We start from the raw sequence: 27116 nt of genomic DNA, 5'->3' as shown, positions 1-27116 counted from the left end.
ACAGTGAGGCTAGAAGAGAAAACAGGGACGATGTGCTCAGGATTTGAACTTGAGCTGGAACACAAGCGACTGGGCCAACCTCATTCAATCTCATGGCTGCTCAGAACTCACTTCCATCACTTCCTACAGCAGGAAGGCCAACCTTCCCTCTCCTAAGCTCCCAGCCTGCTCACCTGACCCTACAGATGACACCAAGGCCATGTAAAGAAGTTCCCTTGTGCATCTGCCTCATCTTTGCACCCCAATAATGTCAGAAAACCCCATGTCTGTCTGCTTTTTCTTTCAAATGCCCTTAGCTACTGCTTCTGCTGCCTCACGAAGGCTCGGAAACCTGGCTCCTTCCACTTTGTTCAAATGGCTCTCCTGGGTCACCAGTCACCTTCATTTGGACAAATCTGACTTGTATTCCCTGAGTTTCCTTACTCTTCTTAAACTTCATATTTAACTCCACAAAAATCTAATAAGTGCCCTGGGAGATACAACAATAGCCAGGGGCTGGTCTTGACCTTGAAGAACCCCATGACCACATGCGGGAGATAGATACAGACACCAAATGAGCAAGCCCAGCCCATTGCTCTCTTCTCTCTTAGCTTCTCGAGGTTCAGCTTCCTTGGTCCTCCCTTAGCTATGCGGGAGCCAGAAAGGAGCTGGCTGAGCCCCTAATCAAATCTGCCCACTACTCACAATTTTTGTCCCTTGGGGCTTGGGGGCCCCTGTGGCTGGTGTCAGAAGCTGCTTGGCCACAGCTTCCCGCTGGGTTAGGTCCACGGCACTTAGGGCTGTACGACTGCCATCCTCGTTGATGACCATGGAGGCTCCTGGGTGCACATTAGGGCCATTGATGACTGCTTGCCTCAGTTCCTGAACATTCCAGGGGGTAACTGGCTGAGGGTAGGTCAGTTTTGTCGCAAACACCTGGAAATAAGGAGTGGATGTGAAAATTCAAGGTGGGCAGAAAAAGGTTACACAGACCCAAAATCTGACTCAACAGGCCATGTGATTTTTTCCCCAAGGTGTGGAGGCGCTGCCTGAGCCAAGGTCCTTCAGGGAGTAAAGCAATGTCCTGACTGTCTTCTCTGCAGAGCCGTTTTTCCAGATTCAGGCCTTAAGGAAACAGAGATTGGGCCTCGATTTCTAGCAGTCTGTCTGTCTAAAGAGACAAGCCAAGTGTTGTAGTTTACACATCAGAATTTTTTTAACCCAATGTAAAACTTCATCATTTCCTCACCTGCCAATGAAGTCACAGTCCCCAAAGGGAACACAGAATGGGACACTAGCTTGAGAGAGGTGACAAATACCTGCCCTGAAGGACCACCGCCCCCTGCCTCCATTGCAGCAGACATCACTGATTGTGGCCCTTGCCTTGAGCCCAGACATGGCGCCAGAATCTCTCTACTTGGCAGTTCTGGCAGACACTACAATCAGGCTGGCACTTGAGATGAAATTGGCTCGGTCTCCTGATACAGGAGAAAATGCAGTGCTCCACTTAACACTAGACCTGCAACGCACTCCAAGAAAACCCAGTTCCCTGGTTAAGAAACTTTCCAAGCTACTGAATACTATAAACCCTCTCATGTGTCTAAATGCATGTAACTACATCAGAGACCGAGAAGTCCTACGTAAAGGACCTCAGTGAACTCTGCCCAGGTCTCTGCTCCAAAGGCACTTTGCAAGGCCCTCCCCACCACCACGCCCTCACTCCCTACCCCATAGCCTGTTCACTTGTGCCCACGCACTGACCATGGCCTGACAGAGTATTTATGTTCCTATGTATCTGTCTATGCATCTCCACTACTAGAATGTAAGCTTCAAGGGGACACGCTGGTCTGTCTGATTGACTGCTGTGTCTCCAGCTTATTCCCCAAACAACTTCACCTCCTTTGCTCCTGTAACACCTCTCCACCCAGTGTTCCAGGGGAAGGGTGTACCATAAGCGACCAAGAGGCAGTTACACACTCTGCTTCTCATGGCCAATCTGTGAGTAATACCCCTGGGCCACCACGACCCTAAGACCTGGGGCAGGCTGGAGGTGGGCAGAGGGGTAACTTCAGAGTCCTTCCTGAGGACAAGCCTCTACCAAAGGAACCAGATCCAAGAAAGAAAGACCCAGCACCACTGAAGGTGGATCAAGAAGGCAGCACTAAAGGTCTCTCCTAAAGTCGGGGACACTGTAAGCACTGCAAGGTCAAAGCCATCAGGGGCAGCCCCTGCCCTCAGTCCAGAGAAGGCAAGGAACAGGCCATGGGCCTCTCTTCCCAGGGCCTCAGACTCAGGAAAGGTCACCACTGGGCTTCACAATGCCTTTCTTTGCCACTTAACCCAGCTGCTGGGTGCAAAGACCTATGATTCCCGGGACGTGGTGGGCACAGGACTAAACATTCTCTGACTTGTCCTCTTGTACGTCATGGCCTCACCCAGGAAGCCACAGGTACCTGAGAGAGTCAAGGTAGCAGGCACACAGGAGGCCATCAGAACACTTGAGCTCTGCTCATTACCAGCACTGCCCCAAGAGCGGCAGAGGGGGCAGTGCACAAGGAAATGAGACTCTCCACAGAGGGAATTAAACCATCTTCCCATTACTGACCTCAAGGCCCATTAAGAAGGAAGCTGATTAAAGGGCTGCTGCTAATGAGCACCACAGCTTGAACTGATGGGGAAGTGAGAAAAGGAGGCTAGCTCCCCGAGGAAACGCTAATGGGCGGATGGGGCAAACCGCTTATCCCCGGAGAACTGGGAGGATGGGCAACATGTACACGCCTCCTCTCTGGGGGCTCTCTCGCCTTCCTCTCCTCAGCAACCGAGGGCACACACTCCTAACTCCTGATGTCAGGCAAGGACATGGGACAGAAATCCCCTGTCCTTCTTCCTCATCTCTGTCACATGTTCAATTTGGCTCGGTAGGTTTAAAGTCTAGGCCAAGGCAGGCAGGAGGAAGACATGCAGGGGGATGGGGAGCACCTGCAATCAGCTCCCTGGTGGCCCAGGAAGTGGGTCTTCCCTGTGGGTAGAAGGTGTTTGGAAGCCTGGCAAGGAGAGAAAGCAATACCATCACAGAGCCTCACGTCCCCTCCAAACAGTTTGTCCAGAAAGAGGCAGAAACTGTCCCCACCCAAGCCACTGTAACTGCTGCACACCTTCTCCCCACCTTCTCTGACATCCCACTTGCTGCCTGACAGTAGTGAAAGAGACCCCTCTGCTCACTCACCATGGGAATTCCAATTTCGTTAGTGTTGATGTACATGTCTGGGCAGATGACTGAGCGGGCTGCGTAGTCTACTCGCTTTCCCATCATGTGCTTTCGGAATAAGCCATCCTTCTTCTCCAGGATCTTTATGGGGAAAAAAGTCCACAGAAACCATTAAAAAAAAAAAAAATCAAGTATGTTTATTATTTTCTTGCTTCAATACAAACATCTTTATTATTTAACCCCTTCAGCTAGCAATGAGGATCCAACTTACTGCTCACCTGTCTAATGCCAGGGTACTTTTCCATCATTAATTTGTCCATTTCGCTATCAAACACAATATTGACATGGCTCTGAAGGCGAATCCAGATATTATAAAGTTTGTCTGTGAGGGACTGGCCTGGAAGCATACTCAAAAAGGATCGGTCCACAGGCATCGAAGAGTCTTTTTCCTGGCAAGACATAACCCAAAAAACAAGCATGATGGAAAATGCTCAAAGAGGCCAGGCTTGGTTTTATTTTTCTTTCCTATCCTAGCCCTGACGAATGATGAGCTCTGCAGTTTGCCCTTATGGCCTCTGAACCTGACAGATAGTGGCAAAAACGCTAAAAAAATCAATCTTGCCAGTATGCATCAACAAAACACCAGCCACATTACATATTTACCAGACTGTCTCTTTCTGGTAGTAAAAGGAACTCAGGTTTATAAACAGGCTGCTCTCTTTTCTTTTAAACCAGCACACATTTATTATCTCAGTTTCTCTGAGTCAGGAATCCGGCCACAGCTTAACTAGGTTCTTTGCTTGAGTCTCTCCCAGGCTGCAATAAAGGAGCCAGCTAGAGCTGGGGTCTCATCTGAAGGTTCGACTGGGGCAGGATCTACTTCTAAGCTGACATGATTGTTGGCAAGATTCAGTTCCTCGAGGGCTGCTGGACTGAGGGCCTCATTCCTAGTCAGCTGTTGGCCAGAGACCACCTTCAATTATTTGCCATGTGGGCTTCTCCAACATGGCAGCTTGTTTCATCACAGTGTGCAAGCCAAGAAGGTAATGGAGGAGTCTGTTAGGAGCAGTTGCTGAAGACTCGTGATATCTAATTCTCGAGGCAACCCTAGAAATTCTGCCCACATCAATACTCTTTAAGAAGCTCTGTTATCATGCCAGATAACTGATTCTCATATGGAGTTCCACCTTTATTTACAGTTTTGGAAAAACTTGATCCAAAGTACTTATAAAAACGTGGGTAGAACAATTTCTTAAAAGGAAAAAATGTTTGCCATGTGATTGTCTATGTCATCAATTAAAATGTGGGTCCCCAACTGGGATATGTCAAGTTATTGGGTGATCTCAAAGCCTCAATGAAATATTTAACCAATCCTTTTTAATATTTCTGTCCCTGGCTCTGCCTCTTCTTCTCCCCCCATCTGCACAGGAGACAGGCCCTGAGGCCTTAAGCTGCCTTAGAGCACCACACACTAGCCTCATCCGGCTGGGTATGACACAGCAGAGAGATGGTCCCATGTCCCCCAGTGTGAGTCAGATGAGAGAAGAAACCTATCAGTGTGGTGGGGGAGGGAAGGGGGAGGGAGTGAAGATCCAGTAAATGAGAATGTCACAGAACCCATTAGTGAGGAAGTGTCTTGTCCTCAATCCTGAGGAATAGAGCAGTCGTCTTAATTACAGGGAGAACAGATGTATTTTCTGCTCTGGCTGAAGGAGCTTCACAGGAAGAGCAGGTCACTGCATCATGACAGGAGCCCTATCAGTCTAATTCACTGCTTATGGCAGTACTGGGCTCAGGGCCATGCGCTTACTTGTGAAACAAGTAAGACCGTTTCACTGGCATATCCTCTGTGCCTAGAACAGTACCTGGCCCACATCAGGCATTCACAGTCATGAGAGGGCTGCCATGAGAATGGAATGTGGGGAGCAAGTGGGGGAAGAAATAAGAACATGTCCTGTTAATCAGATGGAAAGAGGGCACTGTGACTTCAGGTAGCAAGGACCTTAAGAATCAGACAGGATACTGTTTATTTCTGCAGACTTAGCTTTTTTTTTTTTTTTGACAAAGGGCTGCCCTATTTTCAAGGGTCTTCAAAATAAAATTCTTAGCCCTGGTATTTGGACCTGGCTATGGTCTTCTCCCCAAAACTGGATGAGGGCCTGAAGATGGCAAATTTCTCTTAAACTGAGGGTTTTTGAAAGTACATCTACACCGGCAGATCAAAAACTTAAGCAAAACCAAAGAAAGCCCCAAGCAGACAGGCTGGGTAACCCAGAGCACAGGCGTCCAGAACAGACAGTGGCGCCACCTGGTGATGGGCTGGCTTCACAGCAAGATGTCCCGGTAGCTGGAAGGGAGCCTGAGAGCCTGTGATCTCAGGAGTCTGTGATCTCAGCAAACTTTCTGAGCATCTGATTCATCTTTACACCCAATGAAAGTGAAGACACTGAAGGGGCTCAGGAAATGTTTGCTGAAACAGGAAAACTGAATTCAGCTCCACCGTTCACAGAGGATGAAGCTGAGGCCCCAAATCTGACAGTCCTATTCTGGAAAACCCCTAGAATCTAGAACACTACCGCCTTCCTGACCCCAATGCTGGAGATCTTAATGAGCCAAAAACAGAGCTGGGTGACATGGGCTCTAGAACTGTAACCCAGGAGGGACATTCTTAGAGCTCCAGGGAAGCCAACTGTTCTTTCTATAGCTGCCAATGACTGCCAGCGAGGGCAGGTGGCCCAGAACATAACTGTAAAATCTCACCACAGACCACACACATTTTAGAGAAGAGATGACGCCAAGAAATTAAAGTGATTCAATCGAGGTCACCTGGCATAGTCGCTGGGGCCATACTCCTGTTTCCCCCCAGAGTTACCCAGGTCCCCCCAACCCACAGCTCACACACAGCTGTACAGGATTCCCAACCGGCATCTCCGGGCACCCAGAGCATTCTGCATCCTCACTGTACGGAGTTAGAACTAAAGTGCGTGCGCTTATGACTTCAGCTGCAAGGCAACCCGACCTCATGTGCGGCAGATGCTGCCACATTACACGGCAGCTCCTGTTCTTGGGCCATCAACGCCAGCAGCTTTCGGATTAGGACCATGTCCTTCATGACAGCCTGCAAGTTCACCGTCTGGCCATTGGTAAACATCTGATCCCCCAGGCGGCTGACAGGGCGATACCTGCAGGAGGACACAGGGAATCAGGGAATGTGCAGCGTGGAGGAAGGGTCACGTTCTTCAGCCTCTCACCCATCCCTACTGTAAGCAACTCACAGCCCACTGCACTCACAAAAACCAACCTTCCCATCACATTCGGGACACAGAGAGGAAAACACTCCTACTGTCTGCAACCCGGGAGCAGAACTACTGCTTTACTTCTCAGCGCCCTTGACCCTTCCATGCTCTCCCAGAGGTCATTATTCAATTACTCCATAAGCCTTTCTCAGGAGAAATAAAGACAATTAAAGGGCATTACCTTGAGGGTGGCACCACCAAGAAATCCAGAAAGAACATACTGGGATTGAATCTGGACTCCATGCCAACATCTTCCAGTCCCAAAAAAAGGTAATTCAGAAAGAATCCTGTGTTTGCAAGAAACCAAAAAGATCATTTAAATCTATATGTAAGGGTAGGGATGAATGACCACAAAAATCCTATTGAGGGAAAAAATGAAACAGGATATAGGACGATATCTAGAGGAAGATCACATTTTTCTTTCTTTCTTTTTTTAAGTCAGCTATTTTATTTTATTATTTTGTTTTTTTCTCCCCAAGGCCCCAGTACGCAGTTGCATATCCTAGTTGTAAGTGCTTCCAGCTCTTCTATGTGGGACGCCACCTCAGCATGGCTTCATGAGCGGTATGCAGGTCTGCACCCAAGATCCAAACCGGCGAAACCCTGGGCTGACGGAGCAGAGTACGAGAACTTAACAGTCAGCCACGGGGCTGGCCCCCATGTTTTTCTTTATAAAAACTAATAAGCAAAAATAGCATCTGGGTGTTGAGAGCCAGCACATAGGTGAACTGACGGTTCAGGGATGGGCACCACAGGGACAACAGGGCTTATTAACCCAGGAGCTGAGATGGGCAAGGATGGGGAACAAAAACTTTCACCTGCTTTTTGGTACCCTCCTGGACTATTAGACTTACACTTACACACAGCCACACAGCCACACACACACACACAGACACACACACACACTTATTACTTTGGTATTTATAAAAAATGTATTTGAAATAAACAAAAATAAAACCAAAAACCCTCCATACAGATGCTACCAAGAGGGGACCATCTGTGGATCAAAGCTATATTTTAAGTTTCTGGCGACCTTAAATAAAAAAAAGCTACAGAGACAATGAATAAAATATTAGATCCTGCCAAAGAAAAAAATCATACGAATTTGAGGGCTCTTTTTTCCCCTGACATCACTTATCCTCTTAGCAACATTTTCACTTTTAAGGGTTTATCATTACACAGCAGCTATACTCAGTGATCCAGAACATTCTCAGAGAGTGGGTGACATGAGCACTTGAATATACTGCATAGTTTTTGTTACACACACAAAGGGGAAGGGAGAATTTTTCTTTTTGTAAGGAATTAAAATGTGTAAAAATTTTAATTAAAAAAAGACATATTAGAGTTCACTTTTTGATTCACAGAAGGCATCCCCATAGAAACCTTTTAAAAAAATCTTTTGTTTATGGGCATTTAAAATAAGGTGAGTTACACTGAACCTTCCAGAAATATGTCAAACTGTATTAAGCGACGCCCAATTGCAGCTGTCATTTAATGACCAGAATCAGTTACAGAATCGTCAAGTTCACGGTTTGAGGTGTAATGACCTTCCCCCCTTGATAATGCATCACTGACAATGTGCCGGGAAGCCTGCCCCAAACCTATGGATCAATTCCAGGAGAGATCTACAGTGCTTGCAACTTGGAAAAAATAAAAATAATAAGGCAGGGGAAATGAGTCCAGGAAATTAAAGCCAGGAGAAGATAAAGGGTACTTCCTTAGGCTTGTACAGCACCTTCATTCTTCCAAAGGGTGATAAGATGCTCTCGAGCGCTGGTGGGTGTCAGGTACCCTCGTTTCCCCATCTGAGCCTCCTCAATTCCTGGAGCCGAAGAGGGGAATCAAAGCACAGTAAGTCAATTACAGGCACTCTTTCTGTAATGGGATTTATCAATTCTTTCTTCAAACCCTGCCAAGCCTGCAATTTAACTACAAAAATCAATCTCCAGGACAGCATATTCCAGTTCTGCATTTTTTCCCCCTTAATCTAATTTCTAAGGTAATGAAAACAACATAACTATTGCATAAAATCAATAGAAAAGAAAAAAACATCACCCGTCATGCCATCACATTATCACTATTATCACTTTTATATATTCTTTTCTAGTCCTTTGATTTATACAGTGTTTTAGATAATTGTCATCTTAAGTGTGGATTTATTTTGCACACTAGCTTGCTCAGTGTCATCTTGTGAGCATTTCTGCATGTTGCCACATAGCTTTTGACTGATCACCATTAACAGCTACATTAGATTCCACTGAGGTTTCCTAAGTGACTTAACCACACTCTTATAGTTGGACATCTGAGTTGATCCCAATTTTTTACTATTGTAAGTTACACTATGATAAATATTTATGCACGTGGCTTTTACCAGTAAGGTTCACATAAGTAGAACTATGGATAAATGAGTACAAACATGTTTATGGGTAAGTTTATATTTGAGTTCTTCTTACAAGAATCATGCTGGGGTGTGAGCAGATTGATTTTGGTTTCTCAGATTAAGCAAGATCCTGGGATACTGTCCGTTAGCTACGCCCAGAGTAAGTCAGAAAATCAGACTTGGGGCTGCCATTCAGGAGGTGGGGCTCTAAGGCACTTAATGATTGACAAAGATAATTAAGTAATGGATCCTCTAGGTTCGAACCTATCAACCTCTTCTGGGATACATTCACTGAAATTAAATATTGCTCAATATTCTCTTTTTATGTATTTATCAGGGCAGGAACTCTGTCTTCTGTGTGTTCCTGGCACCTGACAGTGTCTAGGACACCTTAGATACTAAACAGTCACTGGCTTGAAATATATGTTTAAAATATCCAAAGATAATCTATACTTAAAAACCCCACTCTTTTGCCTATTTCTACACGTGCAAAATCCAGCTTCATTCCACCTCCAATTCTCCAGTTAGTTTCCTTACCGCCTGCAGAGGCTATGTCATCACAAGCTTTTAAGAGAAATCTGTAACTTGGATAACAATTAACAGATGTACCATAATTTACTTAACAGTTTCTATTAATAGGCAATTAAGATATTTCCAATTTTAAACTAATTGAACAATACTGTGGGTATGTCTAATTCTTAGGATAAAGTCATACAAGTGGAATTGCTAGGTCAAGGAGTCTACACTTTTAAAATTTTGATTCCTATAGAAGCAGAATGTTTCAACCCATTAATGCAATTGAAGGAAGTGTGGGTATGCAACGAAGAGAGGCTCTGACCTTCAGGGATAACCACAGTATTAGGAAGCTATGTACACTGAGTGAGAAAAAAGACCCCATTAACCTAAAGAATAATTTTGTGGGCATTTCTGGAAATGACTATCTGAACTTTCACTCCTACTAAACGGGCCTGAGGGCTGAGGAAGATCAGCCGAATCTGGCAGTGCTCCCCAGCTCCTGTCCCAGAGCTGTCAGTACATGAGGTGCCCCTACAGCAGTCTAATCACCATGAAGGGGCAGAGACGGGGGTTGTTGAATCACAGGATTTACAGTCAGAAGAAACCTGTGGGATGCTACCTCCTCCTATGGGCTGCACCCCTCCTAACAGGACACTTCTGCAGCCTGCAAAAATGCAGACTGCCTAGATGGGACTTGAGAACATCCCTGATGTGGGTTTCATTCAGCTGTAAGAGCTGCCATGTGAAAATGGGCTCAGGAGGTCAAATAACTTGAGGAAGACTGGATCACAGTGGGCAGAGTGTCTTGCCTGTAAGAATTCTCATTTTAAAATGCTGATGCACACTGTGAGGCTCAAGGAGCACCGTGGAGCATATGCAGCATTTCACAAGCTTATGGTGCTCCTTGTGGGATCACCAGGACGTGGGGACCACAGACACAGGCCTCACTGCTTGGCTTCCTTTGGTACAGGAACATGCCTAGACCCTTGCTCAGAACACTCACCCGCCTCCACATCACCTGCTTCCTGGAGTCACTGACCCATGTCCCTTGTAGCCTCCTCTGAAAGCAGAGGCCACATGGTCTGGTCTCCCCCTTGGCACTGTGCTGGGCCACAGGCATGGTCCTTGGCACGAGGCTGAGTGCTCAACATGCAAATGTTCGCTAAATACTAAAAATCCAATCCTGGAACCATCAATAACTACCGTTGACTTGCTTCAACTGCATGGAACTTTGGGTGGCACCATCACATTCTCACAGCCACAGCGAAAGACTACTTCAAAGAACGGACCTGGCAAAGGCACTGAAACACTACTGAACCGCCAGACATTTGCCCCAAGGAAACGGTTATCTTCTAGAATCCTGACCATCTTTGTTCTCAACCTGTGAACATTTTCTGCTCTAAGGGCTAGAGCAGCAATTCCCAACGTTAAAAATTGTTTTAAGGGCTATTTATAAGTGTAGGAAAATCTACCCTTGTGGTTGTTAACTGTTAACCATTAAACAAAATTAAATGGGCTTTCTAAATGTAGTGTGGTATCCTGGATTGGATCCTGGAACACAAAAAAGGTATTAGTGGAAAAACTGGAGAAATTCAAATACAGTCTGTAGTTCAGCTAAGAGTAGGGTACCAATGTTAATTTCTTAGTTTTGACAAATGCACCATGGTGGTCTGATGTCACATTAGGGCAGACTAAGTAAAGAGTATACGGGAACTCTCTGCACTCTCTCTGCAACCCTTCTGCAAATCTAAAATTAGTCTAAAATAAAAGGTTTGTTAAAAACGAAATAGTGACTGCTATGGTCTGAATGTTTGTGTCCCCTAAAGGTTCATGTGTTGAATTCCTAACCCCCAAGGTGATGGTGCTGGGAGGTGGGGCTGTAGAGAGGTGTTCAGGTCATGCGGGCAGAACTCTCACGGTTGGGATTAGTGCCCTTATCACAAGACCCCAGAGAGCTCCCTTGCCCCTTTCCACCATGTGAGGTTGCAGGGAGAAGCTGGCCATCAGTGAGGAAGTGGGCCCTTACCAGACACTGACTGTGCCAGCACCACGATCTTGGGCTTCTCAGCCTCTAGAACTGTGAAAAATAAATGCTTGTTGTTTGTAAGCCACCCAGTCTATGTGTTTTTTTTGGAGCAGCCCAAACAGACTAAGATAGTTATTTACTCCAGGCCTTGCGAGAGTCCTCAACCTAACAGACAGATTATACAACTCCAGGAAGAGAACTTATTTCCCTGTCTATTCTACATTCTCAAGCTCTGGAATAAGGTTGAGTAACAATATGCTATAGACTTTTATGCACAAAATCTCCTCAACTCTGGGTAAGAAGTTCTGTTGTTGCCGCTACACAGAGTTGAAAACTGAAGGTCCAAGAAGTGACCGTCTCTGAGCCACTCAGAATAAGCAGCAGAGTGAGGTGTCAATCACAGGCTTTTCCCACCCTGGCATACTGACTGTACAATAAAAAATGAACAGTTAACATCTACAGAGCACACACTACACAGCAGGCACTGGTCTCAGTACTTCAAATGGAATACCTTATTTAACCTTCACCACCTCAAATGAAAAATGAAAAACATGTTTAAACAAACTTATTACAAAAAGAAAAAAGTTGGAGTACTAAGTTAGTCTCTCAAATATTTCCCAAATACCCATGAGGGCAGAGCAGAGCTGAGGAGGAGACACTCTACTCCAGAGATCTGAGTGGGAGCCAGGGGCAGCCTGCAGGAGGTGCTAACGTTCTTCGAATGCTTATAGTTTTTCTTTAAAATTCACCTATAGTTTACTTCAAAATAAATCCATATTTGTCCCACAATAACACAGTTCTCAGTTATCTGCCAAGTAAATTTCTGAATTTCTTCCTCAAAAATCTTTCAGAAAAATGAAGACCTGAAGCAAGAGGCACCTCATTCAGCCTTTGGAGCCACGTGTCAAAACGTAGCCCAGCCCATCAGTTCCGTGTGAGTGGCCGGGGCTGGGCACTCACCAGGATCCCCTCTGGTCCTAAGAGGCCTAGACACCGTTCCTCCACAAACATGCAGCTCAGAAACCTGGTGCAGAAGACCAGGTATTCCCAAGGTTCAGGACACATCTGATGGCCACGCATGAGAATGCAGCTGAGAGCCTCCCGGGGCCTGGCCTGCTTACCTGGGGGCTCCGTGTCCTTCTGGTCAGCTTTCCTGTGCACCATGGCTGGATACGTGATTGTCAGTTTGCTGTTGTGCTCCTTTCGGACGACTGACCGCCCAGTTCTACATGTGAAGACAGTTGTGATTGGAGAAGTGAGAGAAGAAAACCCAACAAGCCATTTAATTTACAGCTGAGTGACTGGCCGGAGGCTTCTCACCGGGCACAGGGAAAGGTAAGAGCCTGACACTCACTTGCAGTGGGGACATCGCTTAGCAGTCATATGTGCCTTCCAGAAGTAAGCAATGAGTTTGCTCCTGCTCTCACAGACATTTTTCACCTGTTTAGGAAAAAGTCAAAAAATCTCAGACTGCCATTTTGAAAAGAACCTAGTGTGTACTCATTACGCAGTTTTCATCTTTTTAAAAAAAACACCACGGGAAGCCACCTCCCCTTTTTTATTTATTTTTTGCTGAGAAAGATTCATCCTGAGCTAACATTCGGTGCCAAGCTTCCTCTTTTTGTTTTTGCCTCCCCAAAGCCCCAGGACATAGTTGCACATCCTAGTTGTATGTCCTACTGTTTCTTCTGTGTGAGCTGCTGCCACAGCATGGCTACTGACAGACAAGGGGGTGTGGTTCCACGACCAGAAATCCAACCAGGCTGCCAAAGTGCAGCACGCCAAACTTTAACCACTAGGCCATCAGGGCTGGCTCAGACACCCCTTTCTTAAAGATAATTTTCCACAGAACCCTGATACAGCCAAGCTCTACTAGTTACCGAGTGACTTCTTTACATCTTAAGTTTCCGCATTCATGATATAGGAATAATAGTAACCACCTCACCAAGCTAGTACTAAGATAAAGACCCCTTGAATACAGTATGAGGCTTGAAATACAGTAAATACTCAATAAATGCTAATTAGTTTAATTTAAAACAAACCTCCCTGGATGGAGCTGGTGCACCCTCCCTGCTGCCTCCCTCGGGTGGACCTCAGGGTCTGAGAAAGGCACAGCCACAGTTAACCTACATGAGTGGTTTGGAGCCTGGCTGCAAATGAGACGCACTCAGGAGCCTTTGTAACACCTACTTGGGCCCTACTCCAGACCAATTAAATCAGAAGGTCTGGTGTGAAACTTGGGCATGAGGTGAACTGGATTTCAAGTCTGGTACTGTAGGTTGATTACCTCCGCCATTCATTCATCCACTGAACAAACTGATACTTACACAGGTGCAAAGTAGGGGGACAGGGAGGTAGCAAGGGTTTACAGCGTTGGAGAGAGAGAATAAAAGGACATGGACAGCATTCTCAGAGTGAGACTGTATGCCACAACCTTGATGGACTCTGTTCCCAAACCACCCAATTTCATCTAATCTTCTCATCAGTCCTACAGGCAGGCATCAAAGACGAGGAAACGGAGGTTCGGGGACGGTTATGTAACTTTCAAGGTCACAAGCCTCAAAAGAGGCAAAGCTGGGACTCAAACCCCAGTCTACTTCGGGAAGCCAAAAGTACATGCAAATGACAGTGCAACAGGAACTATGACAATTATGCTAAAGATCGAGTGTTACGGGAAAGGAGAAACAGGATAACTCACATGTGCACCATGGGATCCCAGGAGGTTGTTCTGTACAATTTTGGTTGTATACTGTTCTAACTCTTCCTGAATTTCAAACGCGGTAGGATCAGAGTTTTCTTCTAGAAACTGAAAAACAAAAAAGAAAACCATCCTGTTGCAGTAAATCAAGTGTATGGTTAACAGCATCCCAGGGACGAGTTTCTCCAAGGGAGGGAGAGCTTAGTTTGAGAGGACAGAAAGAAACCTCATGCTGTGCTGCATTTTCAAAACAGTGAGGCAACAATGCTGTTAAAAAAACCAAAATCCAACAAGAGAATATCCTGCTTCCAAAAATGGTGGCCTATTCAGACCAAAGCTAAAACTGAGAAGAACCAAAGATAGGATAAATAAAAATGTTAAAGCTCTGAAAAGCTGATGGGACAGCGAGGAATAAGCAGGCCAAACTGAAGGAAAACAGGAATCTAGGAGGTGAGAGAGGGCAGGGGCCACGTCTGCTCTGACGCAGGGCTCTGCAATGCATGGCCCAGTGCAACCCTCAGTGTAGTTACGCCCCTCCCAGGGAAGACATTAAACAGACTTCCGTGATGCTCCCTGGAGCTGTGCGACATGGCAGCCTTGGCCTGGGGTGCATTTTCCAATTCAGGAATTTTGAACTTTTTACTCTGAAGGCCTCAAATGGTGACGGGGACAGAAATCAAAGCCTAGAGTTAGTGCAAGGACAGAAATCAAATGGGATACCTTCCCTCCCATCCCAACACACAAAAACAGAAGCTGGGAACCCAAAGGGCTACACCCTGGGGAACCAGACAGCCCTCGGACAGAACTGCAGCCTGGATTCTAATCACCCGGCAGTCCAGCGAGCCTTAAGCTTTGGACCTGGACTACGATGGTCCCAAGCCACCAAGCACGTGGTAGAAGCAGTAAGAATCATTTCTGGAGGAAGGCAGCACCATCCTAGGCCTCAAATTATTCTTAAAAAGAATGTAAGTACAACAACAAAACTGTCAAAAATAAGCACGCAAGGTGGGGAAGGGGACAGAGTTTTTGAAGATGTGGACAATACAATATCTTGACATTGACGGTAAGCGTATGGGTGATGGTAACTTTGTAACTATTTGTTAGATCGTATGTATGATTAATGCATTTCTGCGTGTATGTTTTACCAAAAAAATTTAAGGTAGCAGACATCATGAATAATTTTATGCCAATAAATTTGAAACTTTAGAGGAAAGACACAAATTCTTAGAAAAATATAATTTACTCTGAGTCAAAGTTTAAGAATATCCTCTCTCTCTTTCAATCTCTCTTTTGGACACATCTGACCTTGGGTTTACTTTTTAGCTCTATTCCCTGGAAACTTGATAAAACTGGATATAACTGTGTTATTAGGCAGCACTGCTTATGGTAAAAATGACCTCAATTGGTTAGACTGCATCTGAACCAGGAAGGCTATGAAAGAACTATAAGTAGCTAGTGGGAAACCACAGCTCTGAGCTTCCCTGGTGCTATTAGGCACATCCTTGAGGCTCTCTGGAAGCCAGACCCACGGAACTGTCACAGAAGATACAGATTCCTATTTGGAGCATGGGGCTTCTGGGCCCGGGCGGCTCCCATACCCAGGTGTGATCTTGTTCTTTTGCTCTTGAACAGTCACTTATGAGAGGACACCTACTGAAGAGAAACGTCTGGCATTGCCCTGCTGGTGTACAGTGTCTCAAATCTTACATGGATTCTTTCAGAGCATTTTAAAGAGAGAGAAAGAGAAAGAAAGAATTCTCTAACTCATTTCATGAGGTCAACCTCATTTAGATAACCAAACTCAAAAGGACAACAATATGAGAAAGGAAATTTACAAACCAATGGCACTCATGATCACAGGCGCAAAAATCCTAAGAAAAAATATTAGGAAGTCCAATCTAGCAACATATTAAAAAGGTAAATTATCAAGAACAAGGGATCTCAGGAATCCAAGGTTAGTTTTACATTAGAAAAGGAATTGAGTAATTCACCACGTGACCTGGTTAAAGGAGAAAACTACCTGAAACTTCAATAGGTTCAGAAAAAGTGTTTGATGAAATTCAACATTCAGCCATCTTAGCAAAATAGGAATAGAGTTTTCTTAATCTGATAAAAAGACTCTATAAAGAAAGTTCAACAAATATCATACTTACTGGTAAAATGTTGAAATGCTTCCCTGGGGTTTTTGTTTTAGGGTTTTTTTTTTTGGTGTAATTTAATTTTATATTGACACTATCTCAGACTCACAGAAAAGATGCAAGTTTAAAAAAATGGTTTTCTCTTGAAACATTTGAAAGTAAGTCGCTGATGTGTCTCATTGTCCCCAGATAACTTTGGTGAACATTATCTATAAGCAAGGACATTCTCTAATATGCCCACAACACAATAATCAAGAACAGTAAATTAACATTAATAAATTACTACCATCTAATCCTCAAACACCATTCAAGTTTTGCCAACTCTCCAATGATGTCCTTTATAGCAAAAGTATCCAGTTCAGAGCCACCTGTTGCATTTACTTGTCATGTCCCTTTAGTCTCCTTCAGTCTAGAAGAGTTCCTTAGTCTTTAACTCTGAAGACATTAACACTTTGAAGATTAAAGGCAAGTTAAACAGAATATCCCTCAACCTGGGTGTGTCTGTTTCCTTATGATCAGATTCACCTAGTAAATCTCTGGAAGGAAAACATAGAAGCAACACTCTGCTCTTCTCACTGCATCCTATCAGGCTGTGCATGATTTCTATCTGTTGCATTAGATGATGCTCACTTTGACCAACGAGTAAGGGGGTGACTGCCAGACTTCGCCACCATAAAATTATTCCTTTTCCCCTCTTTGTAATTAATAAAGATTATGTGTGTGTGGGAGCATTTTGAAACTGTTTAAGTGGCCTGTTACCTAAACTTTCAGATCATTCATCCATTTATATCAGCATGAACTCATGGATTCCTACTTTATTGAACAGATTGTAATAGTTTACTGTCATCACTTATTTTGATGTTCAAACTGTCCCAGATTTGGCTGGTGTGAGCCCTTCAAGCTAACTCCTGTGTCCTTTTGACATGTCTCCATCATTCTTTGAGCACCTCCTTGCTCTGGGGCACATGATTTTCCAGGTTCCTTGTACTTCTCTGTCTTGGCCCTAGAATCAGCCATTTATCCAAGAAGCCCTTTTAGTGAAGAATGGTATTTATAAGCCCAGATGTAGGCCCTAAGTGTGCTCACTGCTACCACTGCTCCAAGATCCTCCTGGAGCAGAATGAGGGAATATCTATGTCCATGTGTATGTGTGAGCACACCCACATGGGCACATGCATGTGCACATGCACACACAGACACACACACACTCTCTTCACACTGATACTTCTAATTCTATTCTGACACTACAGGATTAATTCTGGGTCTTCTTTCATATAATTTTAACTCCCTTCCTGAAAGTGTGAAATCAAATAAGTACATACAGCCATGCACTGCATAATGACGTTTTAGTCAACAACAGACCACATATATAACAGTGGTCCCATAAGATCAGTTACCATACAGCCTAGATGTATAGTAGGCTATACCATCTAGGTTTCTGTAAATACACTCTATGATGTTTACGCAATGATGACATCACCTAATAACACATTTCTCAGAACATATCCCCATCGCTAAGTGACACATGTCTATATGTACTTATCTGATCAATCTTCTTTCCTGTATTGTAACCACTCTCCCATTACTGCTGCCACCCATTCCAGGCATGGACCCTTCTCACCTGACTTGGGCTCACATCGCAATCCTGGCTGCCCTCCTTGTGGACCCCTTTCTTGCTCTATTTGGGCTCTGATATCCCACTCTGGGTCACCTAGCATGGGCACCTTCTTATCTGACTTGGACACCCACATCCCATGCTGAGCCTTTATCCCCATTGCACATCCTCCTCACCCTATCTGAGCTCTGACATTCCACGTACAGCTGCCTGCACACGTAGGCACACCCTCCTCACTCTGCTCAGGCTGGGACACTCTCCCTTTGAATATTTTTCTCACCTTGCTTGGGCTCTGACAATCCACACCAGGCCACACCTGTGTAGAATCCTGTCTTGCTCTACCCACCTAATGTCTTTAAGACTGAATTATTCAGGAAAGGAAAGGTGAAAGGCTTCCTTTTGTGACAAAAAGCAAGACCAGGATGCCCACTACCCCCTTTAACATAGTAATGTAGAGTCTAGCCACCAAAATAAGGTAAGGAAAAGAAACAAAACATATAAGGATTGGAAAGACACAAAACTGCTATCATTCACAGATGATATGACTATGGTGAAAACCTAAAAAAATCTACAGATAAGGTATTAGAATTGATGAGACACTGTTTTCAGATTACTTCAACATAAATCAATACAAAAAATCAGTAATAGTTTGAACTACCAACAAACAGAAAGTGAATTTTAAGTAAGAGATTTATAATAGCACCAGAAAATCTGAAGCAATTACTAACCACAAAGAGAAAAATGTCTCTTTACAATAGAGAGATCTGGTAGTCAGCATCGTATCCAAGTCATGAAGCTCAGCATTACCAACAGGGGAACAACCAGACAGCACGTGCGTGCCTCCTAAAATGATGAAATACACAGTGTCCTATAGCTGGTAGGTTCTGTTCTTATCAAAATGTGAATCTTATGAGGAAACAGCCAGACAAACCCAGAATGTCACAAATCCTATTGGACAACTGGCCTTGAGTCTTCAAAAAAGTCACTATCATGAAAAAGAATTTTCTCCATTCAAACAAACCAAAGGCATGTTAACAATCCAAAGCAATGGAAGCACCTTGACCGGATTCTGGGTCCAGGAGAAAAAAGCTCACTGATGAGGAAAATGACAAAATATTTCAACGTTGTTTTCATTAACGTTCTTTAATTATTCTTATGCTTCATGTTTTCACACCCAGCTTACTGGTATGTAAGACATAAAGATCAAACATTCTGGTGACTATTAGGCTGGCAGTTCATGGGGACAACACACAAGCAGCTCTTGTTTCCACCACCCTGGCTTGCCTGATTTCCATGACAGCCACGACCCACCTACCCTGTTCAGAATTCTCTCCAGCTCATACACTCCTTGCAGGGCCCCGACCTCCAGAACTCTCAGCTGGCAGACTAAGAGGTGAATCACAGCCCGGGGGCAAGTCAGCATGTGGCAGTTCAAACAGGAGCCCCGGAGCAGCAGGTAGAGTTTCTGAAGAGAGGGTAGAAAAAGCAGCAGGATATTAGAAGGTGATGTAGCATCAAGGTGATTTCCAATGTACTCACGATTTTTGCTTGTATGCGTCAGTTTACCCCTTTAAGAATTCCACTTCAGCCTCCATACCCAGAAAGCCCTTCCTGACCCTAAGAACAGATAAATTTTCCTATTTTCTCTTAAGGTTTCATTTTAATTCATCAAAATTTGAAATTTAATTTGGGTCTAAAGTAACAAACTACCTTTATTTTATTTAATTAAGTACTAAATACTTAATACTAAATAATGAAAATGATTCTCTTTCCTTAATATGACTAACAGACAGAAATCATGTACACTATCATCTGCAGTTTAAAACAAATCCTTGAGGCCAGGTTAACTGATAGAAAGTGCTGAAAATACACAAGCAGGACTCCAGACAAGAGCTGCATTCTTAGCTCACTGTTGGGCCTTCCAGGGCCCTGATCCTCCTGCCACCAAGCAAGAGTCTATAACTTCACCTTAAGGACTCAGAGGCTTGGAAAACTCCAAAGATCCCTCAATTGCCAGGGAGGCTCTGCCCAGATTCTTGAAGGGCATGGAGCCCCTGAAACCTAAGGCAAAGGTGATGAACCTGAAAGCTTTTTTCCTCCCGTGTGAACAGAACCAAGATGTGGCTCTTCTCAAATGGAATCAAACTAGAATTCATTGGTTAGGGCTGCAGACCACGTTGAATTTACCAGCTTTGGCTCCTCAAGGATTTAAATCTCATGGTAAAGAGCACTTTAACTCAAAATGTCTGGAGCTAACCTCCTCAGACAACTCCTGTGGGGAGAGGGGTGGCACTCACGAATCCCACCAGTAGCCCTGAGACCCACGCATCCAGGGTGGCCCAGGGAAGAACATACATCGAAGAGGAGAGGGTTGTACACGGTGAGTGGAAGCTCAATGTGGCCCAGGTGGCCGGAGCAGTTGTTGAAGTCCTGCACACAGGTGGAGCACACCTCTTTGGAGTCCGCGGGGCCCAAAGCTAAATCGTATAGGCCATTCACTGATGGGTTCCCCAGGCTGTCCAGGTATCGAGGGTTCGTAATGGACTTAACACTTAATTTCCTAAGGAGACAGAAAAGACCAAGGGAAAAAGGTTACCCAACTTCCTGGACGTTTCCTCTTTGGCATGTACAAAACTGTGGTCACATGATAATTGTATGTTGGTTTCCCCAGACATGCTGATAGCTCCAGGGGGCAGAGTCTGTGTCTGCCCTGCTCACCAATGAAGCTTAGCACTTAGCACAGAGCCTGCACACAGTGGTTGCTCAATAAATGTGCGCCAAATAATTAAGTGATAAAATCTTCAAAAAACACATTTAGTGCAAATCTTGCACTGAGTACACTGGAAGACTGTTTGTTTACCAAAAAAAATGTTACATGCCTACTACACACCAAATGCTTTACAAGCAGCATTTAGTCTGACTTTAACCCTCTGGGATGGGCATCACTATACGCATTTTTCAGAGAAGGAAACTGAAGCTCAGAGCAGTTAGTTGAGTCAATCCAGGTGATACAGCCAGGATGGGGTGGAGGGAGGCAGGATATGACCAGACCTGACTCCAAAGCCCACCGAATGCAATAAAAGGGAGGGGACCCAAAAATCCCCGTGTGCAGGAATAGTAAATTGAGGAAAATTAAACACAAATGTGCAAACCTTTGAGAAATATAACCTGCTTTACTAAAGGTTTCATCACAGTATTTTACGTTCGGGTTAAAGGGGGCTCCCAATGGACACCTAACAAACTACTTTTACCAAAACCACATTCACGCTGTTTGCTTTTTAAACTTTTTTTTCCTGATTTAGAAAATAAAGACAAAGGCGAATCATCCAAATCTCATGATCTAGAGGAAACCACTGTTAACATTCACATACTTTTTTCTACAGATACATTTTTTCAAAACGTAACTGGGAACATTCGTTATTTCTAGCATTGCATTTGTTCATTTTAAGTTAGCATTAAAAGAGTGTTTTTATGTCACTAAAAATTCTTTGGAAACGTAATGCTTAAAAGTTGCAAAATTTTTCATTATATGGCAATATAATTCATTTAACGAAACTATTACAGGTAAGCTTATGATACCTATCTGGGTAAAGATTTTTACATAGAATAAGTCAAACTTTTAACTATTTCCTAAAAATATAATTTATCTTCAATGGAGTGTAATCCCTGAATGAAAGGGTGCGAACTGTTTTTTGATATATTTTTTTGTTTTTGATATATTCTGGCACCTTGCATTCCAGAAAAGGTGGGCTAACAGTAGATTGCCCCTCTGTCCTAACCCGCACTGTCTTGGCACTTAAAAATCTTCCCAAATTTAAAGCTCGGTGGGGAGGGGGTAACCCAATGACATATTAATTAAGTTTTAAATTATGGTATTTTTTAAAAGTTGTTTTGGTCCTTCATTTTTTTTAATTAAAATCTTAATGTTTTCATTATTGTCTTACATGAGATCATTACACATGGGGACACTAACTTTTTTTTTTTTTTAAAGATTTTATCTGTCCTTTTTCTCCCCAAAGCCCCCTGCTACACAGTTGTATATTTTTAGTTGTGAGTCCTTCCAGTTGTGGGGTGTGAGACGCCACCTCAGCATGGCTTGACGAGCAGTGCCATGTCCTCACCCAGGATCCGAACTGGCGACACCCTGGGCCTCCGAAGCGGAACGCACGAACTTAACCACTTGGCCACAGGGGCGGCCCCAGACATTAACCTTTTACCATAATGGTGGCAAATATTTTTCCTAGTTTATAACTTGTGATTTGTCATTTTTCATATGTGAAAGTTTACAAATTCTTTAACAGCTTGAGATATAACTCACATACCATACAATTCATCCATTTAAAGTGTACACACCGTGTTTTTTGGTATAACATGGAGTTGTGCAACCATCACAATCTAATTTTAGAACATTTTCATCCCCAATAAGACAAACTCTGTACCCATTAGCAGTCACTCTCCATCCCTCTCCACCTCGCTCACCAGTCCTGGGCAACAACTAATCTACTTTTTGTCTCCAGAGATTTGCCTGTTCCATACATTTCATATAAACAGAATCAATATGTGGTCTCCTGAAACTGGTTTCTTGAACCTTGCATGTTTTTAAGGTTCATTTAGGTTGTAGCATGTATCTGTACTTCGTTTCTTTTTATTGCCAAATAATATTCCACTGTATGGATGTACCATATTTGATTTATTCCTTTTATCAGTTGACAGACTTTTGGGTTAATTCCATATTTTTGGCTATTATGAATAATGCTGATGGGAACATTTGTGCACAAGTTTTTGTGTGGATGTATTTTTCCATTTCTCTTGGATATATACCTAAGAGTGGAAGTGCTGGGTCATATGGTAACACCATATTTAACTTTTTGAGGAAGTGCCAAACGCTCTTCCAAAGTAGCTGCACCATTTGACATTGCTACCGGCAATATGCAAGGGCTCCAATTTCTCCACATTCTTGCCAACACTTTTTGCTGACTTTTTGATTCTAGCCATCCTAGTGGGTGTGATATACTATCTCACTGTGGTTTTGATGTGCATTTCCCTGATGACTAAGAGATATTGAGCATCTCTTTATGTGTTTATTGGCCATTTATATACCCTCTTTGGAGGAATATCTATTCAAATCCTTTACCTGTTTTTTAATTGGCTTATTTGCCTTTTCATCATTGAGTTGAAAGAGTGCTTTAGGGGCTGGCCCCGTGGCCGAGTGGTTAAACTCACACACTCCACTTCGGTGGCCCAGGGTTTCGCTGGTTCGGATCCTGGGCGCCGACATGGCACTGCTTGTCAGGCCACGTTGAGGTGGCGTCCCACGTGCCACAACTAGAAGGACCCACAACTAAAATATACAACTATGTACTGGGGGGATTTGGGGAGAAAAAGCAGGGGGAAAAAAAAAGAACGCTTTATATATTCAGTACATAAGTTCTTTATCAGATATACGATTTGCAAACATTTTCTCCCATTCTTGTCTTTTCACTTTCTTGATGGTATTCTTTGCATCAAGTTTAAAAATTTTTAATGAGTTAAATTCACAGGTCAGGGCCAGCCCTGGTGGTCTAGTGGTTAAGTTCAGTGCACTCCACTTCAGCGGCCCAGGTTTGGTTCCTGGGTACAGACCTACACCACTCATCTGTCAGTGGTCATGCTGTGATGGTGGCTCACACACAAAAAGAGGAAGATTGGCAGTGGATGTTAGCCCAGGGCAAATCTTCCTCAGCAAAAAAATTAAAAAATAAAAAAGTTTCACAGGTCTTTTCCAAGGCACTTTCCTTACTACCTTTAGGCTAAGTCCCTCTCCTCCATAGTTGGACAAATATTCATCTGCATTTCCTTCTTGTTCCTTTGACAGTGAGCTCCAAAACTTAACTGGAACTACCAATAAGGAAAACATGTACTGTGTAAAGCAATGCTAACTAAGTCCTGATGAAAGTCTTTCACCACTACGTCTGCTCCCTATCATGTTCTGTAAGTTGGTGCTTCACTTCCCTTGCTGGAGCTACAATGATAGAAAAAGAACAGACAGGTGGGGCCAGTACAGACTTGTGCTAACTGGCAGAATTACGTCCTATGCTTATAAAGGCAACACAAATAGCTCACATCCAAAATTGAACGTATTTTTTTGGTCCTCATCCTCAGTCTCTCTATGGGGGAGGCAGACCTTGACTTTCACAAGATAACTAGGGTGTAGAATTCATAAGAGGCAGTCTCCAAGAGATAAACACCCAACTTAACAACTTTCCTGACATAAAAACAGGCTGTTGTTAGGGCTTCTTGCCGCCCTCACTGCTACACCACAGCACTCCTCTCACAACTGGGGGCCTGGCAGGGCAGACGCAGCTCTTAGAAAGAACACGGCTTTGGGGTGAGAAAGATCTGAGCTCTAAATCCGCTCCCAACTAGGAGGGAGTACAGGGAAATGGGTTTTCCAGAACACTGGAAAGCTAGCAGTAGAGTCACTGTTCAGGGACACTTGGGCACCGACCCCAATCTCCTGCTGTAATCAATCAGCAAGTAGGCCCTAATGGGGAAGAGGAGAGCCCCCTACTGAGGGAAGCACAAACATTCCCTTTCATGAAGCCCAGAAACAGTTAAGTTCTTCCTGAATGGTGACTTGTGAACTGTGTATAAAATGATGGGGGCACATCAAGAACTAAGTGCTCAGATCTGGAAGAACCTTTCTTGCCTGGGCGGTGTCACTCTGAGAGCCAAGGGAGGCTACATGGACACCCATTGCTGTGCTTCTTGTCTACAAGATCACTTTGCTACCAGTAAGCTAATGACACAAGAAGTCGAATCTAACCCCATGTCGTGTGTGTGGTCTCCTCCCACAAATCGAGAGCCTAGCTGCAACCTTAAGTTGGGCAACCCTGGACAAACTACTTAGCCTTTTTTCTTACTAAAAACTGGGCCTTGCAGCAGCTCCTTTATGATCAGAAGATAACGTACATAAAATACAGTGATTTGAACAAAGTTCCCCTGTCTTGCTGGGGAAGAGGAGACAGTCCCTCTAAGCACTGCAGCAATGGGATGGAGAAGAGACGCAACCAGCAGGGACTACACTAGAGAACAGAGTTGGAGACTAACTGACTTGGGTTTGAGAACGACCTTTCCTGCTTCTTAGAGACTCACTTTCTTCTCTGGCCCTGAATTTCCTCTCCTGTAACCAAAGACACCACTAAAAATGGTTCTAAGAAGGATTGAAAGTGCCGAGTGCTGAACAGATAGCTCCTCCATCCACTCATGCAAGCATTTAACAAATATTTGTCAAGTGCTTCCTGTGTGCCAAAGGCAGTTTTAGATACTTGGGTAACAGACAAGAATTCCTATACTTGTGGGCTTTACATTCTATCGGAGGAAGGAATTCAGACAAAACCCAAAACGTATAAGTATATTGTCTGTTAGATGGCAGACAGTGCTATGGAGAAAAATAAAGCAGGAAAGAGGAAGGATGATAGGGTGTGCCAGTGGTCAGGGAAGCCCACACTAAGAAGGATATACTTGAGCAAAGGCCTGAAGGAGATGAGGGAGCAAGCCATGCAGTCACCTGGGAAGAGGGCTGTACAGGAGGAAGAAGGAGGGAGTGCAAAGGTCCTGAGGTGGATTGTACCTATGGTGCTCTGGGAACAGCAAGGAGGCCAGAGTGGCAGGAATAGAGGTGAGTTCAGAGAAGTAGCAGGGGCCAGAATAGCCCTTCCAGGCCATTTCAAGGACCTGGCTTTTACTCCGAGTGAGATGGAAAGCTATGAGATCCCAGCACAATAAAAGGTAGCATAATCACTATAATTCCTCAACCCTGGACCCAAATATGTCTACAGTGTTACTCATGGGTATAAATTTGCTCATCTAGTTCACTGTCTGAAAACTCCACAATTATCCTCTAAAAAACTCAAGTAACCTAAAACACTTTTGCTTTTGGATGAAATTGTATCTATTTATGGATGGTGATAATATAACTGGAATTTCTGGGCTAGCACACTGTTCCCAATGTCACCAGAGCTGCAACTCAAGAGTTTACTCATCCATTCATTCAACCAGAGTCAACATAAGAGAAAGGAATGAGACATACAGGAAGCTCAAGGCTAGCAGAGGAAAACACAAATATAAACAAGCACAAAAAGTGACTGAGGTATCATGACAGGTGACTGTACTAGGTGTCGACAGACCTCAGAAAATAAGAAAGGTTGGGCTGAGCCTTAGGAGTGGAAGAGATGCGTTCCAGATGTCTGCTGAAGGTGGGGAGAGAGACAAGTAAGCACGTCCCTCTGGCAGAGAGGACACTGCATGCAGAGGAAACAGACTGAACACAGGCTCAGATGTTGAAACCTGATGGCGGTTTCTGGAAAGTGCAAGTGGTTTAGTAGGGTTAAGAAAGGGATGACTGTTAAAGCTAAAATCAGCAATGACCTGATCATGGGAGAACTTGTAGGCTAAGCTAAGAAAGTATCCTTTACCTCAGGGAAATGAAGAGCCTCTAGACGGTTTTAAGGGTGACAGCAGCATAATAAAATTTGCACTTTGGAAGAATAATTTTGACAGCAATGTGCAAGATGGACTGAACAGGTGTAAGGGGGGGATGTGGAAGGAAAAGACAATTCAAACAAGAGATAAGGGGCTGGTCTAAAGTAGCAGCAGTAGCAATAAAAGGAGAGTATAGAACAAATAGGTATGTAGGTGACACACAGTGAGAACCCAATAAGTAAATCAGGCGTCAGGAGACACAGGTCTAAAATTATTTCCCAGTCACAAAATAGTGACCATTTTGCCCTAGACTAGGTACATCATTTTGGAAGGGCAAGTTCCCCTTCCCTTTGCAGGGAGAGGGTGGGGAGGGGAGGTGCATGCTGAGTTTTTGGTATATGAGTTTAAGGTCTCTGTGTCAAATTCAAGTAGAGATGTCTAGAAAACAGCTGAACAAATCAGTCTGAAAACCAGGAAAAGAAATCTGGCTGAAGATTTAAATTTCAGAGTTTATCAATCATGAAAGTGGTGAAATTGTCTAGGGACAACATTTAGGACAAGAAAAGCAATATGACCAGAACAGAACCTCAAGGAACACCAAGATTTAAGCAGAAAAGGAATCAGATTAAGGAGCCTAAGACGAATTCGAATATAAGCCATGAATGGAAGGACCTTTCCCACCAATGTGTCACTAACGCCTAGCTTAGTGCCTGACAAAAACTAGATGATCAATAAATATTTGTGAGTTGACAAACTGATCGAGTAAGGCGGAAGGAAGAAGTACTTGTCACAGAAAT

At 44.0% G+C, this 27116-nt stretch overlaps 1 protein-coding gene across 3 annotated transcripts in view; it reads right to left on the bottom strand.

The window, feature by feature from the left end:
- The window catches only part of POLR1A (RNA polymerase I subunit A), a 77519-nt gene that overhangs the window by 49834 nt on the left and 569 nt on the right, over nt 1–27116 (bottom strand). For all 3 annotated transcript variants that reach the window (XR_002805851.2, XM_070235162.1, XM_001916192.6), the window contains exons 2-12: nt 20212–20416; nt 19172–19321; nt 14104–14211; nt 12760–12845; nt 12527–12630; nt 8219–8305; nt 6665–6770; nt 6207–6369; nt 3466–3636; nt 3206–3328; nt 685–915 (exon numbers count right to left, since the gene is read on the bottom strand). Coding sequence is in view for 2 of the 3 variants with exons in the window: in XM_070235162.1 (XP_070091263.1) it covers nt 685–915; nt 3206–3328; nt 3466–3636; nt 6207–6369; nt 6665–6770; nt 8219–8305; nt 12527–12630; nt 12760–12845; nt 14104–14211; nt 19172–19321; nt 20212–20416 (1534 nt within the window). In the remaining variant the exon portion in view is untranslated. The remainder of the gene's footprint in view (nt 1–684; nt 916–3205; nt 3329–3465; nt 3637–6206; nt 6370–6664; nt 6771–8218; nt 8306–12526; nt 12631–12759; nt 12846–14103; nt 14212–19171; nt 19322–20211; nt 20417–27116) is intronic.

Source organism: Equus caballus, chromosome 15, assembly GCF_041296265.1.
Source record: "Equus caballus isolate H_3958 breed thoroughbred chromosome 15, TB-T2T, whole genome shotgun sequence".
NCBI lineage: Eukaryota > Metazoa > Chordata > Mammalia > Perissodactyla > Equidae > Equus > Equus caballus.
This window is presented reverse-complemented; position numbering and strand designations above follow the sequence as displayed.